The 18,952-nt window shown below is 42.6% G+C and overlaps 1 protein-coding gene across 2 annotated transcripts in view; it reads right to left on the reverse strand.

Annotated features, from left to right (window-relative positions):
- Nucleotides 1-823: 823 nt before the first annotated feature.
- Nucleotides 824-18,952, reverse strand: part of MAP3K15 (mitogen-activated protein kinase kinase kinase 15) — a 1,227,172-nt gene continuing 1,209,043 nt past the window's right edge. Inside the window, exons 28-29 of one of the 2 annotated variants that reach the window (XM_078657886.1) lie at nucleotides 6,308-6,384; nucleotides 824-1,271 (exon numbers count right to left, since the gene is read on the reverse strand). In XM_078657886.1, coding sequence (XP_078514012.1) covers nucleotides 1,157-1,271; nucleotides 6,308-6,384 — 192 coding nt within the window. In that variant the 3' untranslated portion in view covers nucleotides 824-1,156. The remainder of the gene's footprint in view (nucleotides 1,272-6,307; nucleotides 6,385-18,952) is intronic. The other variant, XM_078657885.1, reaches the window with a different exon arrangement.

Below are 18,952 nucleotides of genomic sequence, written 5' to 3' on the forward strand. Positions count from 1 at the left end.
TTGGATATGTGTTCTAGAGTTAATTCTAGTTTCTGGGTTTCTGTTTCTTTGCAGCAGGTTAAAACTATAGATAGTAGTAGGCACTGGGTGTGTATTGATAGTGGAATGTCAAGGATTTCCACATTTTCTGTTTTGTTGTTGCTTTGAGGAGGTAATAAAAGAGGCAATCTAGAATCATAGCGTTTTACAAAATCCAAATTTTGTTAACCAGTGCACTGTGGAAAAACGACAAATCTATATTTTCTTCATTAATTCAGCGCATGTCCTAAACTGATATACCAGCAAATGGATCCAGTAGAAACCATTTGTAAGTGGACAGCAGGGAGGTTCACCAAGTTTTAGGGATGTGAGGTCCTGTAATTTAATGTATGAATTATTTGAGCAAGCAAACATTTTACATTACATTTTATCCAACAATAGGCAGAGGTGAACTAGTTTTGAGTAAATTAGGGTAATATCTCACTAGGTGGTGCATCTGAGAAGCAGATAGGCCTGTGCAAAAGTCAATCCCATGTCAATCAGATCAAACTCTTCTCCTTTCATACTGGCCTGTAAAGACACTTGACACAGATATAGCAACTATGATTGTATTTACAGCTGCAACTGCAAATTAATTACACTCAGACAGATTGTCTAGGTACCTTTATACATTTCTTTAAGGTACATGAATTGAATTATTTTGAAAAGGGCTTGTCTTAGAAGGCTATGGTTTCAGAATTAGCTGGAGCATATTAATCCCCTTCAGATGTGCAATGTTTGATATAAACTAGGTTTTAACACAAGTACTATATTATTCACAGAAAACAAACAAAAGCAGAGGCAATGGCATTTTAAACATTTAATAGTTTACACAAATTCCAATTTTCATAGGTTATTTACTTTTGTGAGCTACAGTGTTGTAGGTGTCCGCAGAATTTTATAGTGTTCTTGCGTGAGAAAAGGACACTGTGAGAGCTACTTTTCCAATACTGTCTGTTACAAGTAAGGGAGCATAGGGGTGGATGGTGCACAGTTCAAACTGTATTCTATTGTACATTGTTACTTCTTTTTTTTCCTAAAAATAGTTACATTCACTGACCTTTTCAAAAAACAAATATATATATATACATTGTACAAAAATTAAAATAATTTAAGAAATGCTTGGAATGTACGGACTTCACTCAAGCACAACTTCTGTGCATTGAGATATATGATAGTCTGAATGTAGCACCTCGCCAGTGTGTTGTCTGTACTTCAATATGGCCTTCCAGATTCTACATAGAATTCCACCTCTAGAATATAATAAAGAAAAACATTATTAGAATACTTGTTCCTCCCAATATATAGCGACATCTAACAAGCAACTATGCAATATAAAGCTCAGACCTCTTATATCAAGCAGCTATTTGGCAAGACACGTACAAACGATCCTAAAGTGATTCCAGGGCATACCAGCAACAAAATAGAAGAACCTGTTAACCTAACAAATAAAAATAATAACGGTCTGTGCATTATACATAAGGCAAGGACCAGTGCATTCTGAAACAGTTGCAGGACAGCAGGTAACCATTTTACATTTGCATACATAAATCCTTACATGAATAATTAACCATGCATGAAAATATATATGAAACATATTTATTAAAATTTCCATGGTAGCTACGAGGCGCACTCTATACACTTTGCTGACAATCACTTGCCTTTACAGAGGCAAAACTATTATTCCAAAGTTTACACCTTTATTAAGTGAGAACCAAAGAGTAAAGTAAATCACCTTATGAAACCAGGTATGGTACAAACAACATAATAAACAATCAAAGCATCCATAACAAAAGAACAAATGTATAAATACATAAACCAAGAACTATAAAACATGGAGGGATATAGCCAACACATTACACAGGGAAGAAGACGAACACAATACTATTTCACAGAAGATAAAATGAGATGACAACTGTCCTGATTTACTAAAATATCCCTCTGGCTTTAACATTCTTAGTCCTAAAAACAGAGATGAACACCATATATTTTAATAACTGCTTTGTATATTTATTGGCTGTGAAATAAAGTCCTTTCCAAAAGGGCCTACAAGGCCATAGTCAACGTCTGATTAACTATACCAACATTAGAGTCAGATTTCCAACTTTTAAGCAGTAAGGGCCATATGTATCAACATACCCTTTTGCGATTCCTTAATAGCGATTTTTAAGGAATCGCTATTTAGAAATCGCAAAATGGTATGTATCAAGAAATTAGCTATTTTTTAGCGATTCCTTAGAATTCCTTAATTGCGATTAGCAAATTGCTAATCGCAATTAAGGAATAATTTCCCATTCATTTCTATGGGCCAGGAGGCCCACAGGAATGAAGGGGAAATTTGCGATTCACAATTTGCTAATCGCAAATTGTGAATATTTTCAAGGGTGCAGGGGTGTCCAAAGGACACCCTGTTGCACCCCTGAAATCTGCATGGGTGCAAATGTGGCGCACATACATGCCCTAAGGGCATGTCTGTGCATCACATGGCACTTTGAAAAGTGAAAATAAAATTATTTTGGAAGGAATTCGCAACTTACCACCAACTAGAAGTTGGTGGTAATGTGCGATTCCTTAAGGCCAATTTGCGAAATGTTTTGGCTTCTTACATTGCATTTAAGGAATCGCAGAATTTTCTATTCCTTAAATGCAATCGCAAAATAAGGAATTGCAAAATTTGCGATTCCTTATTTTGCTAGCAAATTCCCTTGATACATACTATTAGGCCAAATTGCATTCGCAAACGCCAAAATTCTGCGAATTTCGGCATTTGCAAAGTCAATTTGGCTTCATACATATGGCCGCAGGTTTCTTGTGATGATAATAGCTTTAATGAGCCATTGCCACAAAAAGACACTGTGATACTAGCAAATAGGTATCATTGAAGATTACACTGAAGAGCCCAGTATGACTTCTTGATGCAAAAGTAAAAGGATCCTGTTTAGTAAACATTTCTAATGCACATCAGCCACACTCACCACCAACAAGGGCGTGAGAATATCTTAGGTCAATTTGCACCTTTAACAAGAAGAATCTTCCAAGAGAGTCAATTTAGACATCTTTGATCTAGTTAAGCAAATATGTTTAACAATGTTTTGAAAAATAGACAGTCTCAGAATTAGACGTTATCTTTGGAATCTTCTTTAAATGATCTTGCCACCTATCCCACTACAATTCTATCTATGGTGATTTGAGTATTATCAAAAAGGTATTGTTAGAACTTTGAGCCAGTAACTCCAGAAGATTCAGAATAGCAAAAGTATAAGAATTTGTCAACCTAAAATCAGTTTGACGGCACTGAAGTTAAAATTGCTCAAGGATCATTCACAGGTGGAGATAATCTTAGGATTTGAATAAGTAGAGAAAGAAACAACCATGAGTAAGCTGCCCCTATTTTTGAACCCACAAGGATCACTGAAGTCAATTTCCTTAAAGGTGGATATTTCAAGTTATCCCATATTGAGATGATTGACAGTAGTTTGAGTTTTATTTAAATGTCAAGCAAATCTGGGGGATAACCAAACATGTAGCTTTAACAGGGTCAGGAACAGAACTGTGTCCTTATCCTGTCAGCATGAAACCTCTGATTCTAAGGCAACCCTATTTGGGGTTTCCGAATTCTAAGAGCCAGCCAATATTGTGCAGTAAATGGTAAACATACTCAGTGATAGTTTCTAATATCTATTTAATCTAATATCTAATATCTGGGAAATCAAAACGCCTTTTACAGTGGAAATTTTTAATTCGTAACACAATCTGAACACCTTATCTGAGGGGCCCCAAACAAACTGCATGGGTGAATGATCTCAGACTTCTTATACCCGATTTTTACAACGTTATCAAACGTTGCCAAAGCCATACCTTAACCTGGGAAATAAATTCCTATCAGTCTCTTAGGCCCACAAAACAAGATTAAGTTTATTAAATTTTACTAATTCCATTCCACCTCCCATGTCAATGTGGCTAAATTCTGATGAACAATATTTTATATTTGTTAGACGAACTGATGCCTATGCCCTTTAATTAACCTTTCTCCCATCAAAATTGAAATTGTTCCCAGTTTAACAAAACAAGTTTTTATTTATCTCGGGTAACATCACCTTTGACAAGAGTATTTGGCTACAATTGACTGGATCAAGGGCTCTTTTTTAGAGAAGAGAGAAAGACCAAAGAGTGGGTTGAAGGAGCATGGTATCAGAAAATTGTTTTCACAGTGGTTTACCATTATATTGTGTCCTAAATATCATCTCCAAAAATATTGCAGAATTGGAGTTAACAGAAATAAACTCTACATCTTGTAGTACGATATTTTTTAATGTAGGACTTGATATTTATAAGCGATGCCAGGGGCATAGTATCAATGATGCAGCCAGTGCTGTGTCACCGAGGCCCATTGGGATAAGGGATCTAGCAGCTATTCATAGGTTTGCCAGCTCTGAATATGTTTTTATGTCCTGCCAATGCCCTTGTTTACTTTTCTCAGGGCTGGACTTCAGAGGTTGGGACTCACACAAAACCAAATAAGCTCCTGGCAAACAGCAAGAGTTATGCTTTCAAAACTGGCATACATGTAACTGAAGTGGCTGCTTCTTGTTACGAGCTAGTAGCCTTTTGATTGTATGCATGCAGCATCAGTTGTCAAATTATAAAGCAGATTCAGTTCAGGCCAGTATGAGCGTGGAGCAAATTATTTTCTCTATAGGAACAGTTTAAGACACACTGTAGGCTTGATTCACAAAGGGACTCTGCACTAGTTGGGGAGGCCAAAAGTCTGAAGGAGTGTCCTCACTCGGGGCGGAATTTCTGCAATGAGAATTCTGTGGGACCCAAACCATGAATGCGGAGGTCCTTTGTGAATCAGGTCCTGAGAGTGTGCAGGTAATTGGAAAGGATAGTCCTGAGACTAATACAGAATTGAATTTGCCATAGCACCAGGCTTGGTTCCATGAGAAATCATAACAAATTCCTAAGCTATCCATTGGTTATGTCTTGAAGGAAGTTTTTTCCCTGACGATTGTAACATATACGCAAAGGTATTCGATATGGCAGATGGACTGAGACCTCACACTAGAGTTGCAGAGAACCTTTAAACCATCTGCACACTCATTGGCACTCCATTGACATCGAACTTGGTTTAAGCACTGCTCAGACAGCAGGAAACTCCACAGAAGAACATTACCTCATATAGATGTTATTATAAATGTACTACTATCATACATGGGAAAGAATGATTTCTGACATTAGAAAACTGTTCTGGGTAAGTTGAATGGGCCACTGTTAGAACTCCCAATTTATCCGGAACACCCCTGATGCTCAAATAAGGCTTATGGATGGCAGGAGCCCTTTTAATATTTTTCTAATTATGGTTTTTAGTATACATTGCATTTATCAGACATATCTGTGAAACAGACATTTATCATTTTTCATAGCTATTCACAAGATACATCTAGTCTGAATATAAATATACTGTGAAAAATAATATTCTCTTGGCTTTCATAATTAAGGCTCACAGTTTACCATGTTTACTGAATTGTACAGATAAATACAGACAGCAAACAAAATGTTTTTATTTAAAGCAGAAATAAACGGAAAATTGTGCTTCTTATGAGTGACTCTTCATGCTGTCTTTCATAATATTCCTGCACAATCAATCAGCAGATAGCATGGGGAATTAAAAACAGGTAGAGATTTCCATAATTACAGAGGAGTTAAAAACAGGTTGAGATTTCCCTAAATACTGCATATGTTAACAGACATTTGTATTATAATGCTGATATTTACCTGTGGGTCTAGTGATTTACTATATTTGGCTGCTTAATTTGGTTAAATGCAGGAGGCATCAAAGTATGAACGCATTTTATCAGTTCGGTAAATGTGGATATATACCATTTTACGACACCATTTATTCTCAAAAAACAAAATTAATATAGATAAATACCAATAAGATGGCCAAAAAATAGATATGGATAAATACAGACGGAAATGTTAAATTAAAAATAAATTACATAAAGCTAAGTGCACTAATCATAATTCTCTTTACAGTGCTTATTAAATCTCCTTTTCTGTTCACCATGCTTCAATACAGGGATATACATGAGGAAAAGGGATGATCTAGTTGGGGCAATAAAAGTGCAGGGTTATAGGCAGAGGGAAAGATATCTAGAAATCTCATATCACGCTTATCTAAATTTCCTTACTAAATATTTTCAAATGTTTCTGAATCTTATATGGATCGTTTTACATGGATTTGAAGAAAGGAAATCATTTTGAAAGTCTGCGTTACACAATTTACCGTATTCTCATCTGTTTTAAGTCTTCTTTCGTGATGTCGTGGAGAATATTATAGAGTGTGAAATCTTCTTCAAGAAACTGTAAGGAAATTTAATGGAGTGACATTAATCCAACCATTAAACATCATAGACTTCTAAAGAAACAACAAGCAACTAGAGCAGGAAAAACAATGTTGCATTTGGGTGAATGTGCCTCCAAAGAAGCGAGAAGTGGAACCTGGACCTCTGTGATGCTAATGTGACATACAACAACTTTCCAGGTTTCCTCTATCTGCTTCCTCTACATTGGTTGGGTCTATTGAACCTGAGTGTTGTGGAAGCCAGAAAGCCGACTGCGCAATTTCCAGTTCATCAAAACATAATAGGGGCGATGGAGTACCATTCCATTCATCTTTGTCAAAGTGGAAAAGGAAGGTAAGGACAGGTTGCATTACGCCAGTTGTTAATGTTTCTGTTTTAAGGGATTAACAAGGGAGTTGAAGGAGAGTAGCATGATGGACTGAATTCCTGGTTTGTGTCTGCGAAGTGTTAAAAGTTCAAACATATAATGTGGAATTTCTCAAGTTATTGCATGAAATTCAAACAGAACAAATTGGAAACAGTGCGCAGGGATTGGAAATTCAGAGTTACATGGTTGAACTTTAGACACTTCACATGCAAAAACAGCCCAACATAACTGTGTTATTTCTATTGGAGATAAAAAGCCAAACGGAAAATGTATAGGTGATGAGGGTGGTTGGTGAAAATAGGGAGGCATCTGCATTTTTCCTTTATAGGTTGGGGGAGAGACAATGCATGCAGCTGGGAGGCCTGGCTCTTTTTGTCAGTGGCAGTTGGTGAAGTTTGAAGATAGTGAGGTGTAAGATCAAATTCTAAATTTGCCTCCATGAGGGAGCACAGTTGCCCCTAGCATGAGTAGCTTGGGGGTGTGACTGAGCAAGATGGCGACTGGTCACTCTGATCCCGAGCTCTGCAGCCGCCCTACCTGATCTGCCCTAATCCTGTGTTCCCCTGGCATTGAGTGTCTGTGACACACGTGCTCCTGTGCCCTGGACACAATACCGCTGCCAGCTGGGGCCCCCGGTGCCGCGAGTAAAAACCTGATGGCCCATAGCAGAGGCTGGCCTGCTCCTGTGGTGAGACCTGGCCGTGTCCATACCTGGTATTAGGAAGCTTGTTTCGTCCTGGGCCTGCAGCTGAGATCTGAATAATATGTGTCTTCTGCGCTGGGCCGTGGGCTACAAGGGGTGCTGCGCGGTTGAATAGGGGACCCCGGTCCTCTCTCTGCCTCGTTGGCCTGAGCGATGGTGTGGCCTGCCTTTACTCCCTGCCCAACTGGAGGGACTGCATTGATGGGAATCAGCACGCTGCGCACACGGATGACCGGCATACCTGTAGCCTCCCCCGGTGATGACATTGAAGTGGGCCACCCCTGCAGCCCCACCCACGGCACAACCAACAAACACCCCTGGTGCTGTGACCTGCGGTGATGTAGGTGCGCAGCTGGCATCTGGGCCTCCTGGGGAAATTACGGCTGGGGGTGCCTCGAGCTGGAGCTCTCCCAGCTAAACTGCAGCCACCAGCCAGATATCTAGAGAGAGAGTGTACCCCACTATCACCAGGGAACAGGATACAGTGACAACTAGTCAGAGAAAAATCCCTGGGTAAAACCACTATCGTGGAGATTCGCTATGTATTTAAACCCTATCAGTCTAGGCATTCATACATTCTTTCTACTGTAGTTACAAGCCAATCACTCCCAGTACTGGTAAATAGTTAATTTCCACACTAAAATTGAACGTTCACAATCTTTTTAATAAAAATTAGAATACACACAGAATGACTTAAAATTTCAACGAATGATCTTTGAACAAGTACAATAGAGAAACAGGTATTCATAAAAATTAATAAAAAAATCATTATAAGCAATTAGACAGGTACTGTATCATTTATCTAACTTAGTACATCAGAAACATAGAAACATAGACATATTAATATAGCAGACACAATTATTATGCAAAATTATTATACAAAATAACCCCCTATACACTATGGCCTTCAGATTCCTTCGCCACACTAGTCACTAGATCCAATGGTCCTCTCTTTATATATCGATGGTACAGTCAATAGTATCATTAATGTATGAATATCTATTGCTCCCCAGACCCTACTTGGATTCTACACAAGAACATAAATGCGTTGACTGTACCATCGATATATAAAGAGAGGACCATTGGATCTAGTGACTAGTGTGGAATATTAGGGGCATGGGGTCTGCATCCAAGCGACACAATATTCACTGGTACCTGTGTTGGATAAAAGCCCAAATTGTGATCTTACAGAAGACCCACTTTACTGCGGAGGAGGCAACCCGTTTGCTACGTAGGTGGCGGTGCCAACTTTATGCTACGTCCTACTCGGCTTATTCTCGGGGGCATTGCTGTGAATCTGGACAGGAACCTCTTGAACTTATACATCACATTATTAATCCAGAGGGCTGTTATATTCTGGTTAAGGGTAGACTGTTGGGCAGAGAGGTCACACACGGCAGCGTATATGCTCGGAACATTGACCAGGTCCCCTTCATCTGTTCCCTGTCCATCCCTTTGTCATCCCTGATAGCAGATTATCTTATTTTTTTTAGGTGGCGATTTTAACTGTGTGGTTGATGTTCATTGGGATAGGTCTAAGCCTCCCATAAGAGAAGCACTGGCATATATGACCTCGGAGGGCTTTCAGGACTGGGTGAGACATTGGGATCTCTCAGATATATGGAGAATGCACCATGGACAAGAACAAGATCAGTCTTACTACTCCCCTCTCTATAGATTACATACACGACTCAATATGTTTGTCTGCTTGACATCCATAGCCCATCTTTGACTGATACCGAATATTTAGGGCACTCACTATCAGACTGCAGCCCGCTGTTTTAGATGTTCCGTCCTATTGCCGACCACCCGGTGATTTTGTCCCCTCATGTTTGGAAGATACCTGCTTCAGGTATTCTCTGCACACAGCAATCTCTGAATGTTTTCAATTTAATCAAGGCTCCACCACGGGCCCCCTTGTTGAGTGGGAAGTGTTTAAGTTGTGGTAAGAGGTCATTGCATGGGGGAATCTGTTGAGGTCAGGAAGGTGCTGGATAGGGAACTTACGTCTCTCGAACATAGTCTGCATGACTTTGGTAATAGATTGGGTGCCTTGACTTGCAAGATTACCTTACTAAAGTCCATGAGGAGGTTGGTCGATCGGGTAGGCTTCCGACCTGGGTGGTTCGCCCACAGTCGAAGGGAACATCCATTACTCAGATTTTATCCAAAGAGGAAACATTGCTTCATTCTTTCAGGGCTATTAACGTAGCCTTTTGTGAAAATTATGAAACTCTTTACCAGCCCCCGAGGTGATTCTACCAGAGACCTTCATTGAGTTCCTGGCACCGTTGCCATTTCACAAACATGACCCTGTCCTGCTGGAGGATTTGGGGGGCCCTATGACAGTTCAGAAGATCCGCTCTGCCCTCAAAACTATGGCTGCTGGGAAAACCACTGAATTCTATGCTACATTTACTCCCGCCTTGGCCCCTAGATTAGAGGTCTTATACGCTTAGTCACTACACCTTGGCTCTCTGCCAGAATCGACCAGGGATGCGTAGGTGGCCCTCTTCCCAAGACAAAGACATTAGGCACGCGTCAGACTTCTCCCCCCTGTCCATGTTAAACATGGACTTTAACCTTTTGAATGCTATGGGGATTTTTCCCCTGTGCTGGAAAATCATGATTACCATTATTCATGACGAGCTGGGCTCGTCATGAGCGTAGCAGGAGGCTACTGCATGACGAGCCCAGCTCGTCATGAGCGTCGAAGGGGTTAAGATCAGTGGGATTGCTCCCCCACATGCCTGGTCTTGTTCATGATGATCAGAATGGGTTTATCCCACACAGGTCCTACCCCAGGAACTTCTGCCAATTATATCATACCATCTATCATCAGGATATTGAGCTCTAGCCAGAAGCCCTTATCATATCAGTGTACCTGGAAAAGGCCTTTGATTCGCTGCAGTGGCATTTTCTTCATGCAGTCATGATTATGATGGGGCTGGGAGATGGCTCGATAAAATGGTTTGCCTATTATTCACCAACCCTGTGACAAGGGTCAAGACAGGTCAAGTTGTTACTGCCCAGTAAGGAGTGCATTCGGCCACCAAACAGGGGTGCCACTGTCTCCCCTTTTGTTTGCCTTAGCTATTGAGCAGTTGGCAGAGCTCTTACTACAGAGAGGTGCCAGTCATAGGGTGGTCATAGAGGGCAGAGAACACATGATTTTCTTATATGCCGATGACCTATTGCTGTACCTCGCAGATGGCTGAAGGGCTGAAAATGCAATGATGCGACTGGATGATTTCTCAGTGATGTGATGCCTCTGGCTTAATAAGACTTAAATGCACGTATTGCCCATGATTACAGGGGAGGCACTGCTGCATAAAATGCCCCAGGGGCTTACCTGGTCACCTCGTCCTTCCGATTCAAGTGTGGAGAAGTGTGGCTCAATGGTTAGAGCGGCAGACCCTGATGCAGAGATCTAGCCCGGGACCAGGGTTCAATTCCCCGACTCGGCGGGTCTTGAGCTCAAAAATTCCACGGACCTGATAATTCTAGCCTCGGTGCCTATTCCAATCATGGAGTCCCACTTTGCAACTCTGGGCAATAGCTTGCTTAATCTCCACAACAGCCCCCACAATGCTAAGGATGCCTGGCCTCCACCTGGGGGGTGCCCAGGAGTGGACACCTCACAGGGAAAGCCAGGATGGGTTCCACAGCGGTATTCGTACAAGCGCCTTGAGACCCTTGCGGGGAGTAGTGCGCTATACAAGTATCAATTTACAATTTTATTTCCATGCCTTAGATGATCTTAAAGAAAGTAACGTTCTCTTGAGTCCAACGTCCAATTCTGGCTCTCGTTGAAACTGCTAGTGATGGCTTGTATCTCTTTATCCGAGATGCTTATGCTGCCCCGACTTTGATACCTTTTTGCCAACCTGCCCATCACAATACCGTGCTCATGGTTTAATCACTTGGCTACTCTACTCCGAGAGTTGATATGGGATGGAGGACGCAACAACTTCTCCCTGACAATTTTCCAGAGAGCTCTGGGGGAGGGTGGCCTGGAAGCCCCTGATTTTGAATTATATTATTTGGCAGCCCAACTCCTGTGGTTGGCCCAGTGGTTGGATGGCGGGGGCCTTGAGACGTTGGGGTCAATTGGGTTGGGTGGCAAACAGGGGCTTTTGTTAGCAAAACTCTTCGATCCGAAAGTGGTCATTCCTCAACCGGGAACATTGTTGAGAGTAGCACTTCAGTGCTGGTGGAGAAGTCTGTAGAGAACAGCTGAGACCTCTTTATATGCTCCAGACTTGCCACTGGTAGGGTTACTCTATCGGGACCCCCGTTCTCCCTTTACGAGACAACAGTTATCGGACTGGACGGCGGAAGGCTTGATCACAGTGATTGTTACCAGCTGGTAGAACTCATCCTACTAGATGACTCAAGGACACAATGGGGGAGATTTACTGAGATTTTGCGCTGTTTGCCACACAAAAGTGACACAAATCAGTGCAAAATCTTTTTTTTCGCTTTTACTTTCTAGCAAAGTAATGCGAAGCAGTGCATATCGCTGCTTCGCTTTACTTTGTGCCATGGGGGTGTACCAAGGGTGGAGCATGGGAGTTCCCATGCACCCACCCAAGGCTTCTCACACTAAACCCAATTTACTAAATAAAGTAAATTAGGTTTAGCATGAGAAACCTGCGCCCTTTTCAAGTAGGTGCACAGAAGGAGAAATGTCTCCTTCCTTTTCCGACTTTGCATGCGTGCTGCACTGTGCACAGTGGGAAAAACTTTGCAGTGTGTCTGGGCATCATATTTTGTACAGAAAGGGTATCCTTCCTGTACAAAACCTATGCTAGACTAATGTACACACCCTAGCACAATGGTGCTAAGGTGAGTGCTTGGCGCACGTCAGCTGTAATCAGCGCCGGTGCAAGGAAAAGGGGAGGAGAGAGCCATATCTCTGAAGATATGGCGCTCTCCTGCTCCCACCCTGTCACACAACACCCATGGCGCTTCGCTTTACTGTGCGCCATGGGGTGTACCAAGGGTGGAACATGGGCATTCCCATGCACCCACCCAAGGCTTCTCACACTAAATCCAATTTACTAAATAAAGTGGTTTAGGGTGTGAAACCTGCGCCGTTTTCAAGTAGGTGCACAGAAGGAGAAATGTCGCCTTCTTTTTCTGACTTTGCATGCGTGCTGCACTGTGCCGCACGCATACAAAGTGGGAAAAACTTTGCAGTATGTCCGGGCATCATATTTTGTACAGAAAGGGTATACTTTGTGTACAAAACCTATGCTAGACTAATGCACACACCCTAGCACTATGGCGCTAAGGTGTGTGCTTGGCGCACGGCAGCTGTAATCAGCGCTGGCGCAAGAAAAAGGGGGGGAGAGCCATATCTCGGGAGATATGAGGCCGCTGTGGACCCCCCCTGAGGTGGTAATGGATGATCAGTAGAAGCCTTTCTGATTGTGATATATAGATTTGATTCCTAGGGAGGCTGAACAGGGAGCTAATCTGAAATACATGGCGCAGCAATGAAGAGGGGCAGTCCCCGTGGAACACCCTGAATATTTGTTTGCTCCATCAGCTAGCTGAGTTGCCTCCGACACGCCTTCCTCTCCCTTATCCCTAGCATACCATCACATGCACCTTGGGACCCTGGGAGCCATAGGAACTAAAATGGGTCCCTATATGTTTCCCTGGTGTTCAGACCCTCAGGACTGTTTTATTATTGTTTCTTTAGTTGCTTTTCTTTAAAATTCAGTATTATCTGCACCTTTCAATTTTACTTATTCGCACTCTGGCTTGAATGGGCCCAGATCTCTAACTTTCATTATATAATCCATGTGTAGAGTGCTAAATTTGTATGGACAGAGGAATATTCATCATTATGTAACACGAGGCCCCTCTGAACCTAAGTATTATGAAGAAATTGTCACCAGTATGTTGTTATCCTGTTGTAATCGTACAACAAGATATGTCGTCATGTGTTACATGTTAACAGCTAAACTGGCATGGCAACGTAGTGGAGTCTGAGATGTCCAAATGGGTACCTCATGTACCGATTTTTGCTCTTGTATGCGTTTTTGTGTTCTTATGATTAAACGCCAATAAAAATATGCTTAACATTGCATTCATAGCTTATCGAGGCCAGATATTTCCTTAGTAATCTGAGACTTGTAGTCCCAATTTTATAATGGGCTAATTTATTACCAAGTTGAAGAATGCAAGTAAAAAACTTGAACTGGATGAGCTGCTTGGGCATGGGCCTTAGAAACTTGAGAGTTCTGCATTCGGTCATGTCCTTATGACTGCTAGCAGATGTAAATGGAAAGATTGTATCACTTGCAGCACGAAACAGATGCAATGTGCTGCTCTTGGCTCGGACTGCAGCACATTGTTCCTTACACACTTTGGGGCATATTATCAAGGGGGTTTATCTCTGCTTTTTTGGCTTCAAAAGCCAAGAAAGCGGAGATAAAATTATCTCCCTATTACCTAGCTGTCGCTAACACCAGTTAGCGACAGCTAGTAGGAGATAGCGACCATCTTGGGCCCCACTTTGCATGTCAGTGATATTTATCACTAATGACATGCAAAGTGGGCGTGCCAAGATGTTAGCGACTGGAAACAGTCGCTAACATCGCTATCTCCTATTACCGACTTTTGGAGATATTCGCGCTAAGCGCGAATATCTCCAAAAGCTAACACCTGCCCTGAGCAGTTCTTAGCCATGTTATCCAATGGGAGGTGGATAACATGGCTAAGAGCATTAGCTCGGTAATGCAGGAATATCGCTGACTTTTCAGTGATATTCATGCATTGCGGCCGTTTTTTATCGCATTTGCGATAAACCTTGGTAATACCAAGGTTTATCTGCGATAAAAACCGCCACAGCTCAGCGATAAATTTTTGTCTCTAACCAAGCAATAGCGATAATTATCGCTATTGCTTGGTAATATGCCCCTTTGTTCCTCTTTTCTCCCAACCCTCACGCACTTCGATGTCACATCACTCTCAACAGCAGACGGGCAATAGAAACACATTCCTGCAGCCCCCACTAACACTGCAGTGTGGTGCACAGTCATGGGACGGTGCATTGCGCATACCCTTTAACTGCATCAGGAAGGAAAAGATGGGAGGGAATGTTAACCTCTTCTACTCGTTCCAGCTGAGCAACACATTGTGTTTGTTGAAAGGAACATCTGCTCACAATGCCATGTTCACCAGTGCCCACTTTAGCACTGGTGGTGCCAAATGCGACAATCCTTTTGCCCTGCCCCCCTCCCCTGTGACCTGCTACATAGATTGAGGGATGGATGGTACCCTCCAACGGTGCTCCTCCTTTTTCCATTGTCCCGCTCACATGTATTTCATTTGTTTTATAGCACTATTCATACCAGTTTAAGGTGTCAGAGCACTTTACAACACACACATTATATGGAGACAATTAACCATACGGCTGTAAATCAGTCTATAGGAAATGTTACATAAGACAATGAGGACCTCAAGGTGTGAGAGTCACATGGCATCCACACTAGTAGGCAGTTTGTTTGAAGAGTGTTTGGTATAGAGAAGGATGTAAACATTACTAAAGTGGTTGGGATTGAAGTAGTAATAAGAATGTATTTCTACCCCACACTAACCTCTTTTTTGCACCATTAGGATAACGAAAGGCTAGGGAAAAACATAACATTCTAACCTATACCTTGCAGTTTGCATACAGCTCTTTGATTACAGTTTATAGGTCACTGCTATATTTGGATTGTTACCTATGAAATGCAAGTGAGAATAGGATCTCTGTGACAAAAGCAGTAACCCACTGAGCTATCCACATAAAATACAGTTCTCTCATCTTCATGGTCCAAGTTCATTGCAGGTCACATATCAACACTGCGTAACTTTATGATGAGTCAAAACTGCCACTAGACAAAACTTCTTCTCCCGCCAGCTGGAACATTAACCCCTTCCCTGCTGCCGTCGGCCGTTGGGCGTCGCGAGCACTACCACACTGGTGCTGCGAACGTCCAACGGCAGACGCGGCCCCGCCCACTCCGCCGAACCACTGCACTGCCGCGAAATAACGGCCGCGGCTAAGGTGTTAATCACCAGCTTTATTATGATATTTTTATTGTTGCTTGAAAACGCTGGACACATATGGAACTCTGCAGCTGGTGCTTTTAAACCCATACGTTATTTGTGAGCACAGCACTAGAGCTCAACGCCAGATGCGGTAAAGCCAGCACTGATGTTCACTCACCATAAAGGTAAATAATTTAAAAAATGGTATGCAGACATTACCAGACTGTACAAACGTCTGTGGAAGCTGCAGCACATCTATCCAGTGTGATCATTTCTATGTAACAATTTTTAAATCGTTTAACTTTGTGGTGAGTAAACATGGTGCAGCAATGCATCAAATAGGAGCAGAAATCACACAACAGAATTATGCTGCCATCTACGCAAGTCTTTATTTTTTACTTTATTTTCATTGAATGCAATTTTTGTTTGCGTGAACATTACCCGAATTTGTCAGAGCGCTTTACAAAAGAACCAGTTGCGTTACATAAGGACTTTGGATTACATGAGTTACATTAGAAATACAAACAGAAAAAAATGCAAATGTACAAGTTGTAAAGTCACACAAGGAAGAGATACACACAGAAAAAAATTGCAAATGTTAAAGTTGTAAAGTCAGGGCTTTAAGTGTGCCGGGTCTCACCAGGTCTGAGCACCGGCAGTTTTTTAAAGGAGGCCTCGAAACGGGTCTCTATCGGGCTCTGTCTTGCGCCCTGGCACACGCGGACTGTTTTTTTTCCAGACAAAAAGTGCCAGTGCGCAAAACAGAGCGCAATAGAGACCCGTTTCGAGACAGCAGGCAAGTTGATGTGCGCTGCTCACACCACTCACTTCTCACAAGTAGAGATGTTACAGCATGACGTCATGGCAGGCCAGAGTTGTAGGGGAAGGGAAATCCTTTAAAGAGTAATTTTCTTTCTGGATTTGCCTTCTCTTTTTGAAACGCAAGAGCAGCAATATTGGGGTAGGTAGTGTCACCAGGGCTTTACGTAGAAGCTTTTTCAATATTATATGTAACAAGCCATAGTTACAGGCAGGTGTGCAACACCCATTGGACTCAAAGGGCTTCAGCAACCCCCCCACCCCCTTGTGTGTGGTTGCCCGGGATGAGACAGCTTCCCAGGCACACACACAGCTGCACCCGAGCACTTCAAAGGTCTTTAAAAGACCATTTGAATGTTAATGAGGCCTTGCTGTTGTGTTACCCGTTCTAAGAGCCCCTGCACCGCCACTCTGCCTATTGAGTAACTAAAGATTCAGCCCCCACCAAAAAATGTTCTTCGCCCCCCCTTCCCTGAAATTTGGCTCTAGTTGCGCCTCTGGTTGCAGCTTATTTATCTTATGCAACTAATAACCATTGACAAAGCCAATAGTCCTGAGTTGTTGTAGGTATGATGTTACTTGTTGTATCATATGTCTGGATGAAATGACAGAAAAAGTAAAATACAAATTGGGCGGCATATATGATAAACACAGATTTTTAGCGTGTTTTAAAGCCACGCCCCTTTGAGAGACCCCCAGTTTTTTCATCCCACTTAAAGCCCTGTGTAAAGTCACTCAAGGAAGAGATACAAACGAATAAACTCTAAACTCATAGGAATGGTAGTACCAGGGGCGGCTCTAGGCTCATGGCGGCCCTGGGCAGGGAGCGTAGGTGGGGGACCCCGGAAGATGGGGTCCAGGCGGGGCGAAGCGCGGAGGCCAGTGAAGAGGGGGGGGTCAGGGTGTTTGGAAGTGGAACAGAGCCGGAGGCTGCCAAATCCCTGCCAGGGGCCGCTACGCAAATAGGTATCCATCTTTAGAGGATTATTATATTAAGGATATATATAATGGCATGGTGGCCTCTGGGGTTTGGTGGCCCTGTTCAGGTGCACAGCTTGCACATGCCTAAGGCCGTCCCTGGTAGTAAGTTCAAAGGTCTACTACATATACTAGTGGTTAGAGTTATATATAAATATACTGTTTTTTTAAAGTTTTTGATAGCGATTGAAGTGAAAGGCAATAAATCAAGCCCCTTTAGAGGCCCGTTTCAAGGCCTGTTTTTTTTTTTGTTTGTTTGTTTGTCCTCACTTGCCTTAAACACCAACTTTCAGCAGCTGTAAGCTACGATCTCCTTCGGTCCAGAGCCTCATGTGTAACTCTTCCCACATTTCCCAACGCCTCCCAGGACGAGGTGGGGACACGGAGGTTTGTTCCCACCCTACCATGTGACGAGTTCCGAAGTGGGTGGGGTTGCACTAGCACACAGTGCAGCTTCGCTGATTGACAAACAGCCTCGGGGATACGGAGCTTAAGCTTAAAGCGTCCCGGCTGTTTTCAATAAGCGAGGCTGCACTGCATCACAGGAGACTGTGGCCTTGCAGTCAAGCAGAGGCTCACTCCCGAATAGGGCTAAGGGGCCGGCACGTTCAACAGCGCCATTGCCCAAGAACAATAGGGCCGGAAGTGCACCCCATGAAAGGACCAAAAAGAAGGGGGAGCAAAGAAAAATGGTGACAAGACTTGAATTTCTCCCCAGGGGCGCCTGAACCCTATTATTATTATTATTATTATTATTTATTGCATTTGTATGGCGCTACAGCTACCCTGAGGGTTTCCCGCGCCCTGATAAGAACCCTATATAAGTCTACAGGCCCCCCTGGCCCAGCCACTTATTTTCGAGACCTGCGCAGCGGAACAAAGTCCAGGCTGCCATTGGGCCTATCACACAGAATAAGCAAAGGGAGCTAGTTGGGCCTACAAGATTGTGGAATTAGCCCCCCCCCCCACTCACACACAGAAGGGGAAAAACTCCAGCTCACAGACATCACCAAATGTCCTAGTGATTTATGACTTGATTTATCACTGTAACACAAGGCAGCAATATTACTGGATGATTGATTTATGGCATCATTTATGACCTGGTAACAATCCAGTGGCACTCTGTCAATTTTTGATTTATTACTTGATTTATGACATGAGATGTGATTTATGATGTCAAATGAGTGACATGTGTCGTTGTGACAGCCATTCATGCCAGATGATTTATGACCCCAATAAAGTTGAGAGGCTAAATTTTGTGCCAATAACTTCCAAAACAATGTAATCGTTTATGGCTTTAATAAGAATGGGAGTGGCCTTGTGCGAAGTTTATTGCAGGGTGCAGAAGATCATGACTGAAATTAGGTAAATCCAGAGATAAAGTGCCTGCTTTTGCCTGACCTTGCACAGATCAAGGGTCAGAAGCTCCAAACAACACAGTACTTTCACATTTAAAAAAATAAGTAATAGTTAAGAATTAAGTCTTGGGGAGGGGGTGCGGCCTTTTACCCTAATACAGCAGTGGCCCCTGCTTTTTGTGTAGGGTGAAAATAGAGGGGTTGGAGAGCTATGCGAGATGGGGCAGGAAAATCAGAAACGTGTTATGCATGGCTCTTCCATAGCTCCTTCTTACCTAATGCAGCCATTTCC

The sequence above is a fragment of the Lissotriton helveticus genome, chromosome 8 (genome assembly GCF_964261635.1).
Source record: "Lissotriton helveticus chromosome 8, aLisHel1.1, whole genome shotgun sequence".
Taxonomy (NCBI): Eukaryota; Metazoa; Chordata; class Amphibia; order Caudata; family Salamandridae; genus Lissotriton; species Lissotriton helveticus.